The sequence below is a fragment of the Malus domestica genome, chromosome 14 (genome assembly GCF_042453785.1).
Source record: "Malus domestica chromosome 14, GDT2T_hap1".
Lineage (NCBI taxonomy): Eukaryota > Viridiplantae > Streptophyta > Magnoliopsida > Rosales > Rosaceae > Malus > Malus domestica.
The window spans coordinates 22,697,896-22,721,187 of NC_091674.1; the positions used below are offsets into that span (position 1 = coordinate 22,697,896).

The 23,292-nt window shown below is 38.9% G+C and overlaps 3 protein-coding genes across 3 annotated transcripts; 1 reads left to right on the forward strand and 2 right to left on the reverse strand.

Moving 5' to 3' along the window:
- Positions 1-8,308: 8,308 nt before the first annotated feature.
- LOC108172922 (uncharacterized mitochondrial protein AtMg00810-like) lies at positions 8,309-8,920 on the reverse strand. The gene has a single exon (XM_017331142.1). The coding sequence runs from the start codon at positions 8,918-8,920 to the stop codon at positions 8,309-8,311; it is 612 nt and encodes a 203-aa protein (XP_017186631.1).
- A 2,405-nt stretch (positions 8,921-11,325) lies between these two features.
- On the forward strand, positions 11,326-11,865 carry LOC103431093 (uncharacterized). The gene has a single exon (XM_008369244.2). The coding sequence runs from the start codon at positions 11,326-11,328 to the stop codon at positions 11,863-11,865; it is 540 nt and encodes a 179-aa protein (XP_008367466.2).
- Positions 11,866-13,245: 1,380 nt separating this feature from the next.
- Positions 13,246-15,325, reverse strand: LOC103431076 (WAT1-related protein At3g30340-like). The gene is made up of 6 exons (XM_008369228.4): positions 14,982-15,325; positions 14,820-14,882; positions 14,621-14,737; positions 14,112-14,526; positions 13,733-13,884; positions 13,246-13,634 (listed from the first exon to the last, which is right to left on the reverse strand). The coding sequence occupies exons 1-6, from the start codon at positions 15,170-15,172 to the stop codon at positions 13,466-13,468; spliced, it is 1,107 nt and encodes a 368-aa protein (XP_008367450.1). The 5' UTR covers positions 15,173-15,325; the 3' UTR covers positions 13,246-13,465.
- Between the last annotated feature and the right edge of the window lie 7,967 nt (positions 15,326-23,292).

The window sequence follows — 23,292 nt, forward strand, 5'->3', positions numbered from 1 at the left end:
GTTGAACTCTTTTGATGAAGCTCTTGTTGGCACCATAAATTGGTTTTGCTTCAAACTGTCTTGAAAAATAGTGTGAAGCTTTTGAGAATTGTGGTTGAACTTCTTTGATGAAGCTCTTGTTGGCACCATAAATTGATTTTGCTTCACATTGTCTTGATCAATAGTTTGTGAAGCTTTCTACGAGTTGTAGTGTTTGCATTGTTACAGAGGAGAAATGTCTGAAGCAGATGCAAGAGGGCTGAATACCTTGATCTTTGTATCCTATGCACTGAAGTTGTTGTTGGCTTGCAATAAGACTTTGTTGGTGACTATAACTTTTGTTGGGCATAAATGCTCCCCTAGTTGAGTTGTCAAGCTTGAGGGTTTTTTATTATTTGTGAATGTTAGGAGTTCACATGTACAAGTTGTACCACTCATCTTCTGGTAGGTGGAATGAATAGTGAGTTGCTTTCATCACTTGGTTGGTGGTACGAAGGTGAGTTCCTTCATCACCTTTCATCACATTTCATCACCTGGTTGGTGGCATGAAGATGAGTTCCTTCTTCACCTGGTTGGTGGCATGAATGGCAAGTTGCCAAATGATATTAGAGTACGGGTTGTACATTTCATCACCTGGTTGGTGGCATGAAGATGAGTTCCTTCTTCACTTGGTTGGTGGCATGAGTGGCAAGTTGCCAAATGATATTAAAGTACGGGTTGTACATTTCATCACCTGGTTGGTGGCATAAAGGAGAGTACGGGTTGTACATTTCATCTCCTGGTTGGTGGCATGAAAGAGAGTACGGGTTGTACATTTCATCACTTGGTTGGTGGCATGAAGATGAGTTCCTTCTTCACATTTCATCACCTGGTTAGTGAGAATAAGGACAAGGTGTCGAGGCACATTGTAGCAAGTGTCAAATGACACAAAGTATGTTGAACCCTTTCGAAGCATAGTTGGCTTATGTATGAATGTGTTGGAATGTATGATTGAACGAATATACTGTGAAGCTGTTCGTTTATTTGTATGAATGTGTTTTATGTTGAAGCTTTGAACCCGAGTGTTTCATTGCTAGGAACGTAAGAAGATTAGGACCGAGTTGTATAAATCACCTATTTATTGAATTCATGCCAAATAGTCTTCGTTACATAGGATGCCGAACGGCTGAAGATTAACACTTGTATAATGTGAGTTTACTTATAATAGTACTTCAAGTGATCAGCGTTCCATGGATGGCCAAGGGTCTTGCCATCGAAGCTTCTAAGCTTGTAGAAGCTAGGGCGACTGAAGCTAACAACTTCAAACGGTCCATCCCAGTTTAGACTAAGTGTTCCTTCACTTGGGACACTGTCGTAGAGTAATCTTTTCTTCAATACCCAATCCCCCACTTTGAAAGAACGAGGTTTGACCCTTGAGTCATAGTAATTGGAGATGCGCTACTTGTAGGCGACATTCCTCAAGTGAGCATGGTTTCTGTGTTCCTTGACTAGATCTAAGTTAAGGGTAAGTTGTTTGTCATTTTCGCTTTGCACATAGTTCTGGACTCGAAACGTTGCTTGCTCAAGCTCAACTGGGACAACTGCCTCTGTACCAAAGGCAAGTGAGAATGGAGTTTCTCTTGTTGATGTCCGATACGAAGTGCGGTATAACCAAAGAACTTGGGGTACAAATTCTGGCCAACAACCTTTAGTCTTGTCCAAGCTGGTTTTCAAAGTTCGCTTGATTATTTTGTTGATGGCTTCGACTTGTCCATTGGACTGGGGATGAGCTGGGGAGGCAAAACATAAGTTGATGTTAAACTTAGAGCAGAACATCCTGAACTTATTGTTGTCAAACTGTTGCCCGTTGTCAGTGACTATCGCATTGGGAATGCAAAATCTACAAAGGATGTTCTTCCATACGAAGTCTTCTATTTTTGCCTCAGTAATGGTTACCAAGGGTTCTACTTTAGCTCACTTTGTGAAGTAGTCAACTGCAACGATTGCATAGCGGACCTTACCCTTCCTTGCAGGCATTGGGCCGATCAAATCAAGTCCCCATTGGGCGAAGGGCCAAAGGCTGATCATAGCAGTGAACGGCTCAGGAGGGGAATGAGGAATATTTGCGTAGCGTTGACACTTATCACATGAGCGAGATATTCTGATAGCATCTTGGTAGAGTATTGGCCAATAATATCCTTGGAAAAAAGCCTTGTGTGCTAGGGATTGAGATCCAGCATGATCTCCGCAGACTCCTTCATGTATTTCCCGAAGGATAATTTCCGCCTCTGCGGGCGTAAGTCATCTTAGGTAAGGTAGGTTAAAACCCCGCTTGTAGAGTTGGTAATTAATGCTCAAGTAACGGGTAGCCTTGTATCGAATCTGCTTAGCTTGGACTTTGTCATTTGGAAGGGTGCCATGAGCAAGGAATCTATAAATCGGGGTAATCCAACTATCCCCCTATTGTAAGTTGCATACTTCCGTAGCCATGGTGCTTCGTGCTGCCAACAATTCGACCTGAATTTTTCTCCCAATCTTGTCTTCCACCACTGAGGCGAGGCGAGCCAAAGCATCTGCATGACTGTTTGCCACTCGAGGAATTTGGGTAATCTGGTAGTGGAAGTGCTTGAGCAACAATTGTGTTTGTGCGAGATATGTTGTCATAGAGCTATCCTTAGCGTCAAAGTTATTGGTGACCTGGTTAACCACCAATTGGGAGTCACTGAAGATATCAATTCGTTTAACCCCAAGTTGTTTGGCCAAACGTAAGCTTGCTAGGAGGGCTTCATATTTGGCCTCATTGTTCGACGCCTTGAATTTGAAACGAAAAGCATACTCCATCGCCACTTTGTCAGGGGTCGTAAGGACTAGTCCTGCTCCACAACCATGTTGGTTGGACGAGCCATCAACATATAGACTCCACGCCGGGGCTGTTGGTTCTATTTTCTGAGCTTCCAAGGGTAATGATACCACTTATTTAAGCGTAGAAACAATGTCAACAGGATATGTGAAGTCGGCGATGAAGTCTGCCACTGTTTGGTCCTTCTCAGCTGGCTTTGGTTGGTAGGAGATGTCAAACTCACCCAATGTTATCGCCCATTTTATCATTCGCCCCGAAGTGTCAGGACTTTGGAGTATCTGTCGAAGATGATGATTGGTAAGCATGATGATAGAGTGTGCTTGGAAGTAAGGGCAAAGTTTTTTAGCAGACATAACCAATGCTTGAGCCAATTTCTCAATGTTGGAGTATCGTGTCTCTGCATCTTTTAAGGCCTTGCTAGCATAGTAGACAAGTCGTTCGACATTACCATCATTTCGAATGAGAACGAAACTTACTGCTGAAGCCGATACCGACAGATAGATAATAAGAGTGTCACCAACCTCAGGTTTGGAAAGCAGATGGGCTTTACTCATGTAGTCTTTGAGGTTCTTGAATGCATCGGCATATTCATCAGTCCATGTAATGTACTTCTTACTTCCCTTAAGTGCTTTAAAGAAATGAACACATATGTCTGCCACCTTGCCAGTAAGGTTCTGGATGTCTTTTGAAGTTACCAGTTCCTTCATGTCAAGGATTGCTTTTATCTTCTCAGGATTAGCCTCAATGCCTCGTTGGCTTATCATGAAGCCTAAGAATTTGCCAGAGCCTACGCCGAATGCACATTTGTTGGGATTCAACCTCATTCGATACCTCTTCAGAATGGTGAAAGTTTCAGATAGGTTAGCAATGTGTTGGTCAGCATGTTTGCTCTTGACTAGTATATCATCAACGTAAACTTCCATACTCTTCCCAATCTGTTCGGTGAACATTGAATTGACTAGTCTCTGATAAGTCACTCCTGCATTCTTTAGGCTGAAGGGCATGACTTTATAGCAATATAGTCCCTTGTTAGTAGTGAAAGCTGTGTGTTCTTGGTCTAGAAGGTTCATAAGGATTTGATTGTATCCTGGGTAAGCATCCATGAAGCTCAGGAGTTCACACCCTACCGTAAAGTCTATAAGTCTGTCAATGAGAGGAAGAGGAAAGCTATCATTCGGGCATCCTTTGTTTAGGTTAGTGTAGTAGACACACATTCTCCACAAGACCTTTTGAAGAGGAAAACTATCATTCGGGCATCCTTTGTTTAGGTTAGAGTAGTAGACCACATTTGCTACCCATGTTGGGTAATTGACTTCGCGGACGAAGCCTATGCCTTTGAGTTTTTCAACTTCTGCCTTCATTGCTTTGTATCGTTCAGCGTCATAAGATATTCCCTTCTGTCTCACCGGCTTGGTTTTAGGGTCAATACTCAAGCAATGACATATGATATCGAGAGAGATGCCTGGCATGTCCTCGTATGACCAAGCGAAGACCTCAGTGTTCTCTTGAAAAAAAAAAGATCAATGCCAACCGAATGCGTGGTGATAAGGTGGTGCCAATCTTCACCATGCGATCTGGATAATCTTTTGATATAGAAACCTTCTCCAGCTCTTTAACGGGTTGTGTTTGCTGGGTGAAAGAGTCATCTCGAGGATCGTCGGGTTTTCTGTTGCCACCATGAAGATCCAAGTTGGCTTCGTCCGGGCTGGACTTTATAACTTGGTCATGTATAGAAAAGGTTTCCTTGGGCACATGCAGGTGTTATTGCTTGACCGAAATGTTGTAACATGATCGTGCACTAAGTTGATCTCCTTTGATGTAACCATTGCCAAAAGGGGTTGGAAATTTCATCAACGACAAATGTGTGGATACCATATCCTTGAGATCATTGATGCCTGTGCGTCCAAAGATGACATTGTATACCGTTGGGCAATCAACTGCCAGGAAGTTAGTGGTAATGGTAGCTGTGTAAGGGCATGTACCAATGGTGAAATGTAAGTGTATGATCCCTATAAGTTGCACGATATCACAAGAGAAGCTTATCATAGGAGAAATCGAGCGATCGAGCAAGTGTTCAACTACATTAAGTGCCCTGAAAGCTTCAGCAAACATGATATTGACTGAAGCCCCCGTGTCTACCAGGATTCGTCGTACTTCAAAGTTGGCTATGTGAGCCTCCACGATCAGTGGGTCGTTTTGAGGGTAGATGATACCTCTTTCTTCCTCAGGGTAGAAACATATTGGATCCCAGTTAGGCTTTTGATACTTGCCTCCCCTGATGTCTTCCACGTGAAACACTTGGTGGCTAAACCTTAAAGCTTGTTTGCTGTTTTTCATGGCCCTATTGGAAGATTCAGATATGGGTGTGCCGCCGCTTTTGGAATATATCACATTTACTTCGCGTTGGTTACGGTTATCCCTTGAATGGTGATGAAGGAATCGATCAATTTTTCCTTCACGCGCCAAAGCTTCAATATGATCACGAATAGTGATACACTTCTCGCCGTCATGGTCGTTATGCTCGTGGTAGCAACAAAACGTGCCCGTGTTCTTCGTGGGCTTGTAACTCGACTGCCTCGACATTGGCTTCGATATCAGGTATGCTATGCTGGGGTAAATGGCCACGCAAGTGGTGTTCAAAGGTATATATGTCTCATACCTCGGGGTAGGGCCTGTCCTGACACGTGTTTGGCCCACTGTGTTGACTACCTGGGGGCGGGCATTATCGTGGCGATACCCTTGGTTATCGCGATAGTGTCCCTTACTCCTTTTACTAAAATGAGACTGGTGAGGATGGAAATCTTTCCTTTTGCCCTGAGGTTGCTATGTCTGTTGACTTGACGAAGTATTAAGTAAGGCAGGGGGAGGTACCGCTACCGTTTGGAAGGTCGAGGTCTTCTCATTTGGTTGGATCTGGCTTCCACTCCCTACTAACTGATAGGGGGTGGCTGTGGGGGGTTTCCTTGATATGTCCTTGCTTCGGCGGAGGCATGGTTGTACGCTTGTGTCATCACCTCAGAGTAAGTCTTCCAAGTGTTGGCATTGATCATGTACTTGAAGAAACAATCACGTAGGCCTGTCGTGAAGGCTTTGAGGGCAGTCTTGTCATCTGCCTCAGCACAACGGGAATACTCATGGCTGAAACGGCCATCATACATACGTAATGACTCGTCTGGCTTCTGGCGAATAGTGTACAAGTCATTCACAGAGTGCAAGTGATCGGTTTGGAAAATGTGTTGAGAAACAAACAGTTTCCTTAATTCCTCAAATGAGTCTACCGTCTCAGGTGGAAGACGGCAATACCAGTTTAGAGCTCTGTTAGAGAGGGTGGAGGGGAAGATAAGACATTTCTCTTCGTCGGTGTGCATCTGGTATGCCAGGGTGGACTCAAAGAGGTTAAAGTGTTCAACCAAGTCATTATTTCCAGTATAGAGTTGCAAGCCAAGCTTCTGCTTTGTCTTTGCTTGGAAGGGGGTGTCGAGGATCCTCCTTGTAAGAGAGGCCAGGCCTAGGTTGGTTCCAATCAGGTATCTCAGCTTGTCGTTCGGCCTTCAACTTGTTTACTTCCTTAAAGAGTTGTAGGACAAAAGGGTCCTGAGTGGAGTCATGTACCACTGGAGCTTTCTTTCGTAAATCACCATTTCCTCTTGGAAGTAGGAAAGTTTGATCAAGAGCATGTGATTTTTCCCTGGACTCGCCGTACTGACTTTCAAGGTATGTCTGTCGGAACATCTCTGAGTCCCCTATACCTTCGTGTTTTTCTAAGACTTGTTGCCCCTTCCCTAAATTAGTAGCCGACCTGGGACATGGGAGGGGACCGAGTCTTTCAGAGACCCTCATGTCTCGTATAGAAATGATGAGATTTCAGATGCCTGAATTTTTCCATTCACGTAACCAAGCTTTGATCTTCCACTAAGAGTAAGTGAAACTGCTCGTGACCATGGAAGATAGTTGAACTCATTCAGCAAAACTGAACTGAGTCTTTGATTTGGATTAACTTATACTTTAGTAAAATTTGAAGTGGGTGAAACACTAGAGTTTGCAACATCAGGACTGAGAGGGTTGTCCTCAGCCATTTGAAACAGCTATGGAAGAACAAAGAGGTTGTTGAAGATATGCAGAGACAAGTCACTATGGTCATTGCTCCGATACCATATTGAATTTCAAGGTTTGTATATTGATCATAAACTTTTACAAGAAGACATCTAAGCTCTTTAAAGAGCCAAAGAAATTGACTACAAAACAGTGGGTTTCAGCCACTACACAATCCCATGATTTTTGCCCTAACAACTGGACAAAAATAAGGACTAAAAAAACAATATACAAGTAAGGAAATCCCAGATTTTAGGGAAAAAACATTGACAAATGAGAAGTATGGTTGAATAAGAAATGAGATGACAAGTTGGAAGGTTGTAGTCATCACTTTAACCCATAACTTAGCTATAGTGATAATTACAACCCATATTTGTGATTGTGATCTATTCCAACATTTAGTGAGTAGCATAATTGCACCAGATTGCTTATGTGCTACAGTTGACTAGTTGTTTTCTATTTGCACCATCTCTTGTTTAGTGTTGTGCTACAAATTGCGGGGCTCTATGTTTGGTAACCACAACAAAACTTGTTTTGTTTCAAATCAGAGTCATTCAAAGCAGAAAAGCAAGAGCAGTTCAAAGCTGCTATGAAAAGCTAGCTTTTTTTTCACAAAATATGAGTGAACAATGTCTTAATGGAAATTTCTATATGGCAATTCTACCATTCTCTCTCTATCGACCCTTTATGTTCATCAAACATGAGGGCGTTAAACGAATTGTTAGTGTAAATTGAAATATAGCTCAGTAAATTGATATTTTGGAAAAAGAAGGATCGAAGAGAGATGAATGCACAAGAGAGAGGAAATGGTTGCTTCTTTCTTTCTGCAAATCACTAAGAAAATATTATTCTCATTAATTGTTTCTCTCACTCCCACACAAGTCATGTAAAAAAGAATAATGTCGTTAGAAACTCTTAGCTGGATCACTCTCTCTTTAGAAATTGATCTCAACCACTCATCTAGCTAATAACTAGGATCATTACATATGGCACTCATGGCCTTACATATTTGAGCCTTACACTTGGCAATCTTAAGCACTAGTGACTACACAATTAAACACATGGCTTATTCACTAATACTAATCAGCTCACTGCTTATAATTCAACACTCCCCTTTAAGCTTTGAGTAGATTTCACTCCAAGCATGTCTTTGAGGTAGTTGAACCGATCCTTGGTCAAAGCCTTAGTGAAGATGCCTGCCAATTGTTCAATTGTTTATGCCATCCTGCAACGCATCCTTGACGAAGTGATACGTTCTATCAATATGCTTTGTCTTTTGGTGAAATACTAGGTTCTTAGTGATGGCAATTGCAAATGTGTTGCCACACTACAATGGAGTTGCTTCAATTTGAAGTTCTCCAAAATTTTCCAGTACAAATCTTAACCAGATTGCTTGAGCTATAGCTTTTGATGCCCATGAGAACACCCCATTTCCAAAAGAAAAGGCATAGCATGAGGTACTATTACTGTCTTCAATTTATCCCCCCATCGATCACTGTCATAAAATCCAATTAAGACTGCATTATTTCCTTTCACATACTTCAAACCATAATCCAGTGTTCCCTTTATGTATCTAAGTACTCTCTTAGCAATTCCATAATGATTGTTGGTGGGATGCACGAATCTAGCAAGTAAACTAGATGCATAAATGATATCAGGTCTAGTAGCAGTGAGATACAACAAGCTTCCCACAACACTTCTATATTGCTCTTCATTTGCAAATCCACTTCCATCATCCTTACTCAATTTTTCAGTTGCAACAAGAGGTGTAGTCACTGATTTGGACTCATTTAAGCCAAACTTATTCAACAAAGAAGAGGCATACTTCTTCTGATGAATGAAAATGCATGTGTTAGTTTGAATGACCCCCATTCCTAGAAAATGGTGTAGAAGACCCAAGTCTATCATCTCATACTTCATCATCATGTCTTCGTTAAACTCTTGTAACATCTTAGCTTTGCTTCCTGTGTAAACAATGTCATTCACATAAATGGATACAATCAATGTCATTTTCTCCCCTTGTCTTAATGTACAAGGTTGACTCACTTTGACTCTTCTCAAAATCACATTGAGCAAAATAGGTATCAATTTCTCCATACTAGGCTCTAGGTGCCTATTTTAAACCATAAAGAGCCTTGTGTGATCTGTAAATCTTGTCTTTTTTCCCTTTCACTGCAAAACCCTATAGTTGATCTACATAGACTTTCTCCTGCAATACTCCATTTAGAAATGTAGATTTCACATCAAGTTTGAAATAATTTCCAACTCCTCTGTGCAGCCAATGCTATGAGTGTCCTGATTGTGTCCAATCTAACTACTGGTGCATAAGTTTCATTGTAATCCAGCCCTGGTTTCTGAGCATAACCCTTTGCAACCAATCTTGCTTTGTTTTTTTGAACTGTACCATTCAAGTTTAGCTTGGTTTTGAACACCCACTTCACTCCCATAACAGGTTTGTCCACAGGTCTGTCAACAAGCTTCCATGTGGCATTCTTAAGCTTCCATGTGGCATTCTTCTCAATCATGGATAATTCATCTTTCATTGCTTTCAACCAAGACTTGTCTTGTGCAGCTTCCTCATACTTTTTTGGTTCTAGAATGCATAGATTACACTGAACAAGAACATCATCCAAATTTCTCCTTTTCAAATGTGTGTGATCATAAGGCTGAGTGACATCAGTGATGCTTTAACTGTTGCTAATTGATTCCCTTGAATGTGAAACACAACTAGATACTGGTATTTCTTCAATCTCATTCACCCTATGCACAACTTCATCTTGATCTTCTAGATATGATACAGAAAAATGACTCTCAGTATTTGACTTCCAATCCCAACCTGGCTCTGCTACCATGTTAGTATAAATTGAAATATAGCTCGGTAAATTGATATTTTGGAAGAAGAATAATATAAGAGAGATGAATGCATTAGAGAGAGAGGAAATGGTTGCTTATTTCTCTGTGCAAATCACTGAGAAAATATTCTTCTCATTGATTGCTTCTCTCACTCCTACACACGTCGTGTAAAAGAGAATAATACAGTTCGAAACTCTTAGTTGGATCATTCTCTCTCTAGAAACTGATATCAGCCACTCATCTAACTAATAATTAGGATCATTACACATGACACTCATGGCCTTTCATATTTGACCCTTACACTTGGCAATCTTAAGCACAAGTGAATACACAATTAAACACATGGCTTATTCACTAATACTAATCAACTCACTGCTTATAATTCAACACGAATCAGATGACCAGATGAGAAGAATAGGTTGGAGATAAGATTCCCTTAAATTTTAGGTGTTCATGGCGGCGGCGAGGAAGGTAGAGGAAATGAGGGGTGGGCTGTTTGGTTTGGGGAATAGGGTTTTAGTGATCGTGGGTTTTGGGTTGGGTTTAGAGAGAGAGAGAGAGAGGTGGGTAGAGAGAGAAAGTGAGGGTGATGATGGCGGTAATAAGTGTAAAGGAGCTTCGATGATGATGCAGCTCTAATCGCAGAAGTCATAAATTACAGACAAAGAAGCGGCAACAAGGATGATCGAAATAAAGAGCGTAGGCAACGAAGAAATGAGGGTTTGAAGAGGAGAGAGCTTTGGAGTAGATGACATAATACCTTAGTGGCGAAAAACAATCATGTATATATATGCACTTTACTATGAGTTCGATCTCCACCAATCCTTCATTCTCCTAACAGCTAACAATTTAACACACTACCAATATCGTTTGTTTAAAAAAAAAAAATAGAGCAGAGCTTTAGGATTAAAGTAGTACCGACTTGCTTAACATTAATATGTAGATAGTTAACTAATTATTAGCTGTTTTATGTTATTAATCACTACTTTTTTTTTATCAACACTTCTATACGTACTTTGATCATTTTACATACACTTCCATACGTATTTTGATCATTTTATGCTGTCACAACAGTTTTACATACACTTCCATACGTATTTTGATTATTTTATGCTGTCGCAACAGTTTTACATAAAAGTTAAACAACTTTTTAGTTGCCTTTTATCGTATCATATATTACCAATAAAGTTCAAGAAATTTTATTCCTTTAAATTTTATATGTTCTAGGATTTGACATTTGTCGATCATTTCATATTATTTGTAACTGTATGTTGTTTTCAATTTCTTTCCGTTTTAAACTTCACAAATCTAGAGTGTGATCAGTAAGAATCACAAAAGCATAAAGTCTAGGAGTAGAATGAACCAAATGTCAAGTAATCCCCTCCCTTTCCTATTGTTGTTGTAGTATGAAATGATTAATATCCTTGCATTGCAAAGTAAGCCATTCCTTTATTCCAAATTTCCAACCCAAATCACAAGTACTCCTCTCTATATATCCACCTCAATCCTCACCCCTAACGGCAAAACCTCACCTACAAATCCAGCTTACAAACCCAGCAACAATGACAAACGAGTCAGTTAAACCCAGCAGCCACTCCTCAACCGATCACGGAGGCAGCAGGAACGACAAGCAACTGGACAAAGAAATCGGAGACATGGTCTCCGCCATCACCAACCGAGTCACGGACATCCACAAGTCTGGCTCCATCCACCACGAGGACGAGGACGAAGATGGCGTCAGGATCATCACCCTTGCAGGATCCAACACCGGAGCTACATTGAGGGGTGAGCTAGATCATGAGAACGTTAACAAACTTGCAGGGCTTCATGGTGGCGGTCCGGCTTTGGAAGAGGCTGATGGGCTGAGCACTTATGTGAACAGCAACTTCCAGGCCGTGAACAACTCCCTCATGATGGGCGGCAACTACACCACGAATGACCCCGGCGTTCGCATGGACATCACAGATGTTGTGGAGCCGCACGGCGGGCATTGTGGGAAGCCGGAGAAGCGGGGGTGGAAGGAGAAGAAGAAGGAGAAGGAGAAGGAGAAGGAGAAGGAGAGGGAGAGCTTCCATAGCGACCAGCATCATGATACGGACTGATGAGCTTATTATGTTTCTTTGTTTTTTTATAGAGTGGCTTAATTAATTACTAATCAATAAGAAGCCTTTGTATGGCTTTCTGGTTTGTTAAGTAATGATCAATTACTTTCACTTCCGAATTTATGTCTGTATTCTCTGGACTTTATCTTTGGACTAAAGAATCCAAAAATCATGATGAGTTTTAATTTTCTTTGTGGTATTTATTTGTGTAGTTGGCACAACGCTCGTTTCTTATCATTATGCAGTTGTTGAGAAATATTTTTGGTAAAACTGTCACATCTCTACGTAGTGTTATAAAATATTATATATCATCTACTCATATTAAAGCACGTAATGAGAGAGTGGCCGTCCATCATTCCTAAATTTTGTTCATAATTGTCACCTCAAAAGCCTATTTTGGAAGTGAATAATATTTGTTTTCTTACAAATAAGATATCATTTTTCCATGCATGATCACATGTCATCATTTCACTGTGCAAAAATAGTAACAAAACCGTTAAATATCTTTATAATCATCATCTTAAAATCATTTCTAGAAAAAATTATTTGATTTTGATACTATTTTAGTAACATATCATCATAATTAACTATCAACTTACTTGTTTCATATGGAGGACTTCAGACATGGCCTTTAGATGATAAAGAAATAAGTAATGCTATACTTACCACATTATTATACCATTTTTCTAATAGAAGTAACCAATACATGTGGGTCTTATCTCTAGAGAGATGGTACAAATATATAGTAAAAGTAGCATTTTTGTAAAGAAATGAAAAAGTTATGATGTTTGCAAGATGATAGAAATGACTCCATACATGCAAGAAGCTAAATAATGTTCTTTCGTGGTGCCTCAAATGACCATGCATGATACTCTTTGTTATCATCAAGCAATTTCAAATGCTAGAAGCTAGATTCCTGCAAAGCAGACTTTTAAATGGTGTGTTAAAAGTTTCACGCCGTAATAGGCTAAATTTGTTAGGAGTGTACCACGAAAATTACAAATATAGTGTTTTAGTAGGGAATTTTTAACAATCTAGTTTAAAATTTCTCGATGCCTTAAAGTCTCTCATCCGAACTTAAATTAAAATAATTTGTGATATAGCTAAGTTCAAAGATACATAGATTTTGAAAGTTTACTGTAAAACAAACACAATGTTACATATTTGATTTGAGATTGAGTTCTTAGAATATATATATCGAATATTTTAAGGTAGTATCAAAGTTGCTACGTTTTTCTCACCTTAACAAGAACTACTCATAATTTTGATCATTTTAAGTACGCGATTATGATGATGACACCTCATCATCTAATTTGTCAATTTTCCACACCAGAAACAACAACATCAAATGGTAAAGATCTCAGCTATAAAACCGGTAAGTTCTTCAACTATGTCTAACATATTTCATTACCACAAGTCTCACAAAGAACCATGGAGGAAATTTTGCAATCATCAGATAAAGAGTTGAAAAGTTTAATCTACTTTTATTCCGGTTATGCCAGCTGACTTTTCTTTAGAATCCTGCTAGAAGACCATAACAATCATTTGGGAGAAGAAAAAAATGAACGCTTGTGAACTTGAAAGCATATGCAGTTCGGCTTCAAGGACGCCGCGAATCAACGGAGACTGTGATGGCGGGTAAATGTGATTCCTGCTCCTTGATTGCTTCAGATTCCTGGACTAGTTTTGTCGCACATTTCTGCATCTCTTTTTTCTTACCCCATAGAAGAATGTACAAGCCGGCGATTACAATGACAGATCCTAACACGCTGCTCAGTGTCAATGCAACACAAATGAGGAAAGTTAGTACCACAAGTTGTAATCATATATAGGTATTGGCAACTGTAAAATAGATAGGAAAGTTCACCTTCCGAGGTGGAGTCGTTCATGGAAGATGGGGATACTAATTAGGGCCGCCATTATCTGCACAAGCGGGCTAAATGCTGCAGTAAACACTGGCCCCCGTTTCCTCACACACCATGACATCCCCACGAAACCTAAGCCCGATGCTATCATTCCCTGTGCATATATGCACCAATAGTGAGGCATATAGCTAAAGCATGTATAACATTTTTTCTTTTGGACAAAGAGATATTCTAAGCTACTCCAATTTCCTGGAAACGGGTGTATTGCATTGGCCAACTGGCATAACCTAGATTCGCGAAGTTGTATAACTTTTGGAACAAAGATACCAAAACCCCTTATTATTTTTATGTAATTTTAATTAGAAGAAGGGTAATACTTACAGAAAACAGGACAGTTATGACTTGTGTCCTTCCCCTCAGAACCCACATGGAAAGGTTCCTTCCGGTGCACACACCTAAGATTGCAGACTGAATGGCACCAAAGAAATTCATTATTGTGGTGCTAGAATACTGGCAAGGATACATCTTGCTAATGTTTGTTTGAACAAGAAACCATGAAGACCACAATAGGGTTCCGCCAACCAAAGCTATTGAACCAACCGTCCACCGCTCATGGTTTCGCGTTGAGCTCAGGTGGATGCCATGGTCTTTGGCTTGAGTACTAGTTGTGGATTTTGAGTAATCAAATAGAGGAACTCCTTTGTAAAGAGTTAGTATCAGAGCACCACCAATGCACACCACTGCACCGAATACTTTCGCTCTCCCGCTGTTGCATTTTAAGTTCACCGTCTCTAACCTGCAGGATTAAACGCTTGATTTCATTCAACAGCTCGTAAACAAGATTCACAGAACATGTAAATGAGAATGAGGTATTTGTGACTTTTTCGTACCCGAATGGTAACGCCACTATGAAAGTGATCACAGGCACCATGTTGACGAAGGCACAGGCAAAAGTCGCAGATGTGTATTGGATTCCGAGGAGAAAGAAGTATTGTGTTAGGGACGTCCTGCAACAACATAAAAATGTAACAATATTTTGGGCACATGAAAAAATGGAAGATTCGTAAAGTCTGTTTTGAGTTTACCAACCCAAGAATTGCACTTAAGAAGAGAAAACATGCGATGCGAAGTGTGAGCTTCGGTCTAGTATTCCTGCAAGCAAACCAGAAAATTCTTCACCAAGTTAAGGCAGAGAAATATCAAAATGAATTTCCATAAAAAAAAAGCGAGGGATGATATATGCTTGCCTACCTTTCCCCAAAGTAGCTAATTGGAGCTAAGAAGATTGTAGAAATTGTCAACCGGTACGTGATAAGAACCAAATGGTTCATTCCCTCATCAAGCACTTTCTTGAGCAGAATATTCACTATAGCAAATGAGAAATCGATTGCAATCATGACAATAAAAGGTTTCCATTCATCAAACCCCTTCGAGTCCGCCATTTCCGAGAGTCACACTAGGAAGCAGAGCTGAGCTAGCTAGGCCTCTCAATAACTCTTGAGTTTTTTCACCAAATGGTTCTTATGCTTAAAAACACACCAGAGGGCAGACCAATCTGTTGAGATAAATAGACAGGCTTCAGAATAAGTGGGCACAAAGCAAGATTAAAATTCCCCAAATCACATCACTGCTTTAAGCAACCAACTTTGACATAATTTAATATTTGATTTCCTTTATTTTTTACTTCCCTTTTTTCATTGACTGATACTTTCCAATGCATACAGATTAACCGGGGAATCGTTTCATACAGTTCTTCGGGCATCGAATTCACGATCTCTCTCATACAACCCTATCATAGAAGTTGTAGAGTCTTCATAGGCCATGAGGTTTCCCATCTGCAATTGTTTTTACTCTGTTAGGTTATGTTATTTCCATCAGGGAATCTTCTTTAAGTCAACAGTTTTACTAAATATATAGCTCAACATGGGCATCTATTTTTAGTGGTGGTGTTGGAAATAAATACTCTTCTACCTCCTCCTGTGCTTGGCATTGGCATCTAATACTTCGTCGAACCAGAACGAACAGCGGCCGTATATCATCAACACATTTTTTTAGAACATGTAAGTCAACAGTTTTACTAAATATATAAGCTCAACATGGGCATCTATTTTTAGTGGTGGTGTTGGAAATAAATACTCTTATACCTCCTCCTGTGCATGGCATTGGCATCTAATACTTCGTCGAACCAGAACGAACAGCGGCCGTAAATCATCAACACATTTTTTTAGAACAACATGTCAAATCTTCCCACCAAGAAATTTAAAGAAACGTAATGTTTGAAACAAGGGATTGTGATCAATTAAACTATGTTGATAACTAACCCGGGTGAGGTGAGTGAGATAAGGTAGGGTTAGATTAGACGGAGGTATAAATGACGTCTATCCCATAAAGTGCCACTAATCATTTCTTTTCTAGATCTGATATTCATTGTTCCTAGCAGCGTCAATAATATTAACAGGTAAAATGATAATAACAAAATATATTACTTATTATCTATACGTTACGGCCCTTATGAAATGTTTCCACCCTAAAACTTAAAAAGCAAAAAGAAACATAATGTTTAAAAATATGAGATTATGCTCAATTTACTTAATTTGATTTTTGAACACAACATGTATTCCTTATTAAAGGGCATACTGTGATTTGATAATATTAGCATATAACATGTCAATAACAAAACCTGTCAAAGTATTAATCGTACAAATATCATTATTATTGATACGAAGTCCAACCTCTAACAAAGAACATCATGCACACTGAATTTCTAACTAAATAACTACAGCAACTGAGCACTTAAAAAAATATTGCGAGGGCACTGTAGCTGATAGCTGAAAAGGCCAAAGATTATGGAATTAAAGTGCAATACTTTCATAGAGGGAGATAATGATCAAAACTCAAGCTTTCTGTTCATTTTTCACAATTATATATAGGCATGAATGAAAAGCAATGTCATCAATGATTAGGCTAACATTATTGAATCACTTAATCACCATGTGTAGTCAATATCTTTAAACTTAGTTTAGTTTTTTCTATTTGAGGCTCCTCTCTTTTTTCTCCAATTTTGTAGTAGGAAGTGATTTTCATACACATTTTTCTCTCCAAACGTTTTTAACTATTTTTTACCATTAAATTAACTGGATCAAAGAGATACAACCGAGATAAAGCAAATAGATCATTCATGGATCTCTTTCACCAAGATCACCGGATCAAATGATCTAGACCTTTCAAATTTCATCTAACGGCTCGCCTATTTTGACCCCTTAAAAGTTGTGATAATTTTTTATCGTTTGATGAAATTTGAAAGGCTCAGATCGCTTCATTCTATGATATTGGTAGAAGAGATCAGAAGATGATCTCTTTCCCTAGATAAAAAAGCAAAAGTGTGCAAAATGGACGTGCCCCTTTGTTACAGCTAGGATAACAATAAAAAATCCATACGTCAAATTATCTATTTTCTGGCAGTGACCAGGACCATCAAACAGTTACTTTTGTGGGATTACCATGGCCACTCCTTGTTGGGGACCCAAATTTGCATGTCCATATATACAACCTTTTTCTTCAGTTGCAGTTAATCATTTTCCACTTAGCCTTTAATTTGTCTCATGCATTGCATATATAAAGGTTTTAACTTTGAGTAGTGATCTGTCAAATTATTAGTACACAGATTAGTCGGTTGTTTTTGTTGAGCTTAGTCGTGTCTCTATTTCCCATTGGAAAAGGATCCTCGCCAATCCTTTTCTTGTAGATCTTAGGGATTCTATGATCGTGACTGTTTATCGTACATTGTACGGTCAATTTTTTATAAGTACTATTTATATTTAATTTTAAATTTTAAATTTTAAAATGATTTCCGATCGCACGATGAACGATGAATGATTACGATCACATAATTCCTAAAATCTTCGAAAAATATCCCGAGAATCATTTTCCTTTCCCATCATCTCAACTTTTTCAATCAATTAGTGGATATCTATCAACCCGAGGAAGAAAATATCTGCCTATATGCCCCCGCGAAAGCAACAAGGATGAACGAGTTTATCAAACGATAAACCCAGAATTACAATAATTAAAGAAAGATGTTCAACATAATAGCATGACTTTTACATAAATGGAGACCAAGTCCCAAACACAAACTATCACTTCTCCTTCACCAAGAAAACAATCATAATCCAAGGAAAATGATTCTAAGGATTTCATGATCGTGATCGTTCATCATATATCGTACGGTCAGTTTTCGTTATATACTATTCATATTTAATTTTAAATTTTAAATTTTAAAATAATTTATGACCGCACGATGTACGATAAACTGTCACGATCACAAGATTCCTAGGATCCCCAAGAAAAGGATCCGGCAAGGATCCTTTTCCATAATCCAAATATGAAATAAATTTTAACATTTTAAATATTCCTAAACTCTAAGAACTTGATTATGTTAAAGCGGATTATTCTGCCAAAATTCCAACCAAGGAACAATAATATGTTTAAAAAGTTAACTAGAACATATAGACATATTGTTGAGATGATTGCAAGTGTACTAGTGTACAATATCGCTCAATTAATATTTGAATATCATTCCAGCAAGGATCATATTAATCTAAATTTACTATTCTGCAAGGTTCTAAAAGGCGCTAAACACTAGTCGGATGGCAAAAATAGGCTTGGAGGGTTTTTTTTTTAATTTTAATTAAATTTATTATATACATATTGTATTGGATGCATGATGCAAAATAAAATGACATATAAATTATAAAGTATTAGAATATATTGAAAACATGGAGAACAAGCAAATACTGAGTGTTCATCCAAGTATTCAAATTTTTTTTTCACAATTTATAAGAAAAATAAAATGTCAATGAAAGTTCTCTATTTTCTATCTGAGTGAGAGTCGCGACCTAGGTGAGGTGCCTAGACGAGTCTAGCCGAGTTAAGCTGAAATTTTAGAACAATGATATTGTGATTAACTTCAAATTAAAATTAAGTTTTACATAAATTAAAATGATGATTTAAATAACTTAAAAATAATGAATAAAACCCATTAATAAAAAAAAAACAACCATGGAGAAATTTAAACAATTAAACGTTAAAGCATCTGACTTCACCTAACCAATCTCATCCAAATATTATAGCATAGTAATCCTAATTATTACCCATTGTGGGACCGTATTCTTTACCTCTCTAGAACAATGACTCACATGGCAGTCCAGGTCCTTATCCACTCCGACGACCATTCAGTAATGAGTAAGGTGATTGGACATGCAATGACAATTCGCTCCGACTCAAGATGGTTACCAAAAAAGGTCTTAAACGGGCCTCTTGACCGAAGTTCTAACTCCGCTGCTTGCGGACCGATCCTTTCAAGAGTCACAAGTAACTTGACTTCTAAGGACGTTTAAGCAATTCAGGTCCAAGGCACCATTGGTCCAAGTGAAACTAACATGAAAAAGAGGAAAGCAAGGTATTTCGGACAAGATAACGTCCCCGGGGTATTGTGTGAAATGACTCCCCCTACCCTTGATATTTAGGGCGAAGTGAAATTTTCCTAGGGTATCTTAAATAGGATAACCTCCCTGAAATGACACACTTCATGCTTGATATTTCAGGGCAAAGTGAAGGCTTTTCATCATTCATCATGGTATTCCGAATAGAATAACGTCCTCAAAATGTTCCACTGAATATCTCAAGATACCTCCAAGGGGCAAGCGTGCTCCTTGAATCACCAAGTGATTTGCACTCTGTGCCTGATATTTCAGGGTTAAGTGAACCTTTTTCACCATTCTCCAGGGAAATCTGGATAAGACCTCGTCTCCAGAATGACCCACTAAAGAGACCAAGATATCTCCGAGCCATCGAAATGAGGAAGGAATTCCTCTCTAACCCAACGACCTGGATGTCACTCCGATCAAGGTTGAGTATGGTCATGTGTAACTATGCCGTCCAAAGCAGTCTGTTGCATAGAAGGCATAGTTAGGGGCAATTGTGGGACCATATTTCTCAGATATCTAGAATAGTGGCTCACTTGCCAGTCCTGGTCCTCATCTCAGTCTGGGTTCTATCTGACGACCATTCTAAAATGACTAAAATGATCCAGACCATATAACGACGATTCGTTCCGACTCAGGATGGTTATCGAAATGGGCCTTAAATGAGATTCTTTATCAGATTCATAATGGGAATACGTGGCTTTCATCCTATAGGGTCCAACCGAAGTGCACCACGCAAAGTCTTAATAGAAATATGTTGTCTGCCGTTCCATAAGGCCTAACTGGAATGATCGGGGTGCACCATGAGGAGTCCTAACGGGAGTATGTGGTTCGCAACCCCATAGAGTCCAACCAGATTGCATATGCTGAGTCCTCATGGGAGTTGTGGTCTGCCACCCCATAGGGTCTGAGTGCATACGTGTAGGTTCTCCACATCATCTTTAACTAATTTCCATTCAGGTCTTATTATACCTATATTGCACATGGTATGACTGTTCTGAACCACTCATTTGACTGACTGGCCTGACTGTGCATTCAAATTCATGTTGTACATACTTCTGACTGCTATGAGCCATGCCTCTGATTGACTTGTCAAATTGTGGCATTCAGACTATGTTGCCCATACTCATGATTGCACAAAGCCATGCTTCTAACTTTAAATGCTTTGACTTTTTAGACAACCGGCATAGTAGTAGAATGCACAAGGGGTGGGTTCAAAAAATCGAAAACCAAACTGAAGCCGAAAAAAATCAAATCGAAAAAAAAACCGAACCAAAACTGCCAAACTGAATCGAATCGAATTTGGCTGGTTCAGTTTCAGTTTTAAGGTCCGGAAACCGAACTGAAAAAAAAATCATATATAAATACTCAAGTTTCAGGGTTTGAACCCTGACCCAAGTTAGGGATAATTGCTTCAAGCTAGCTTGACTGCAAGCTTTGTGTTGTTATAATTGTACCAGCAAGTTATTTATAGTTTCTAATAATTTAATGCTTTATAAAATTTATTAACTTTACAAAACCCTAGCCGTCTCACTCCCATAACCCATTTCAACTTTCATCTTTTCTCAAACACCCTCTCTCTCTCCACTCCGCTGCTTCATCTCTGCCTTTGCTTCCTCAGTCTCTCTGTCTCTCCCTTTCATTCCTCTCTTCCTCCAAATCAGTCTCCCTCCACTCTTCTCCTATCCTCCTCGCGGATTCCTTCTTCCAAACCATGATTTTCCCTCGCCCCTTTCGAATTTGAACCCCCTCCAAATTGGAAGATTCTAATTCGGGTTTTCCGTTCTCTCATAGGTAATTTTCAAATCAAAACGAATATGATTTATATTGTGATTTTCTGAATTAAAATAGGTTTTTCTTTTAATTATTTTGTTGGGATTTTGCATATTTTAATCTTCCAATTTGGCAACAGATGCATAGGTGTTGCCATGGCTGACGAGAGGTTTGGGACTAAAAACAAACCCCTAAGGTAAAAATCTCTCCTGGCTGCTTTTTAGTTCTTTTGGGTTTATTTTCATGGAAAATCAAAGAACTAACACATGCATGGGTTTTCTTTGCGAGAGCTCTCGGATCCACATCAAGAAAGACGCACCGACACCCAATAATGTCAGATCCATGGCTAATCGTCCCAATTCATATTCATTTGATGCAAAAGTTTTTGCATCTCAGATTTTGTTCCAGATTTTAAAAAAAAAAAATCATGGAAAAAACCGAACTGGATTGAAACTGAACCAAAAAAAATTGAACCGAACTGAAGGCGCATCGACTCCTCACAAAGGGTTAGTCACTTTTTCTCCACTTAAAGCATTTTGCTCATCTTCTCTATCTAATACTGACTTGATCGTCGAAGAACCTACGCCACATGTTCCTGGTTTCACGATCCTTTGCTTGTCTTTGTTCTGGCAGACTCACTCCGACTTCTGAAATTATCCACTCTGCCTAGAAGTACAACTTGCACAAAATTTGTTCCAACACCCATGTTGACAGTTGATTTTCCCTTATTTATTTGATATCCCTTTTCAGGCTTAACCAAAAGTATTCCTGATTAACAACTCATTCTTTTTCCAAGCAATGAATTTAGAAACCAAAAACCCATTACGTACCTTCAAAATTCCACAAAAAAAATTGCATGAGCCATGTTAGTCCATTCCCACTCATTCAAGACATGGTATTCGTTACTACAAACTATATATTATATATCTCATTTCGATCTCAACCTAATTTTTCTAATCAAATTATTAGTGGCCAATTAACTGCAAGTATTAAAAACAGTAACGAACACTCAATATGGAATTATAGTAAGAAATTAATACAATTATAAACTTCGAGTATCTATAGCTAGGCTACATCTTAACCCTAGCAAAAGAAAATTAGTTCATAATAAATTTAAATAAAAATATGATATAATCCGAAACATGGAAAGTATACGCCTAAATTCCAACTCAGCCACTTGACTCACTTCTGCGGCAAAGCTATGAATTCGAACTCCAGTTTATTCCTCCTTGTTCTCAGCCTCTCTCCCTCTCTGTATGTGTACCTGTAGGTGCTGGGAGAGTCCCTCAATATTTGTGTGTTCGCCTGTTTAATGTCGATAATAATTTAATTCATTGAATATTTTTTAACAGCTAATGGACAGTCTTCTATTTCTAAGTCTGTTTTAAACGCGGAGCGTTATAGAAATGGACCAGCATTTTGGAGAATAAGAGTTTGTGGTTTTAGCTTCAAAGTTTGATTATTTACTGTGCATTGCTCTCTTTATATTTACAAAAGTGGGCTTTTAGAGTCCTAATTTCTGCACCTTCATCATCTGGAAAAATTTCATCTCCGCTCTGTTTGCATTTCCAGCTTCAACATCTTCGACATGTAAACCTGGCTCATTTGGTTGCATGTCTCCTTTATCACAAACAGGTACTACTACCGCTGAACAAACTACCACTTCCTCTGGTGGGTCTACAAATCTCTTTTCACAAGAGCTTATGCTACTGTTACATACATACAGCTGTATCTATCTTTTCTTTAAATTGTCGAAGGTTTTTTATTTCACCGCTCTTAGGATTCATGGAGGCCTTATTCTTTTGAGTAGTTAAAGTCGTGCCCATAACCTTGCTTTGATAGGGTTTTGATCCCGCCCTTCTCATTATCTTGCCATTGATCAAACCTAGTTTCGTGTGTTAATTCTGTTGCGTGCTAGTTTAGTGTTTAAACCTCACATCAAGGACAATAAGATGTTTCGGTATCTGTCATTCACTTTGTTCCTTTTCTTCCAGGTAAAAGGGGGTGGCTGACTTAATGCGAAAATGACCAAAAGATGAGGATGATATTTCTAATGAACAGTTAATCTCTATTCGTTTGTTTTCAGAACGGTCTAAAACGAATTCTGTGCTCACATTTTACTGCAATCTTTTTGTTTTGCAAGTCACTTCTTGTTTTTCATTGTCACAGGCGCGCAGGCAAAACAAGCAGACGAGGACTGAATTTGAAGAAGAAAGAAGCATCGCGTTATGATGCCTCCTACAAGCAGTTCTGTTCTTTCAGTACACTTTCTTTTCATGTTGGTAATTGAGTTTGACAACTACAAA

Excerpts from the sequence above, each read along its gene's own strand:
- LOC103431076 (XM_008369228.4), bottom strand. The coding sequence starts at position 15,172 with ATGGCGGACTCGAAGGGGTTTGATGAATGGAAACCTTTTATTGTCATG. Across the intron at positions 14,738-14,819 it reads TTCTTAAGTGCAATTCTTGG|GACGTCCCTAACACAATACT; the intron begins GTTGGTAAACTC and ends ATGTTGTTGCAG. Across the intron at positions 13,635-13,732 it reads GAACGACTCCACCTCGGAAG|CGTGTTAGGATCTGTCATTG; the intron begins GTGAACTTTCCT and ends GACACTGAGCAG.
- LOC108172922 (XM_017331142.1), bottom strand. The coding sequence starts at position 8,920 with ATGACATTGATTGTATCCATTTATGTGAATGACATTGTTTACACAGGA.
- LOC103431093 (XM_008369244.2), top strand. The coding sequence starts at position 11,326 with ATGACAAACGAGTCAGTTAAACCCAGCAGCCACTCCTCAACCGATCAC.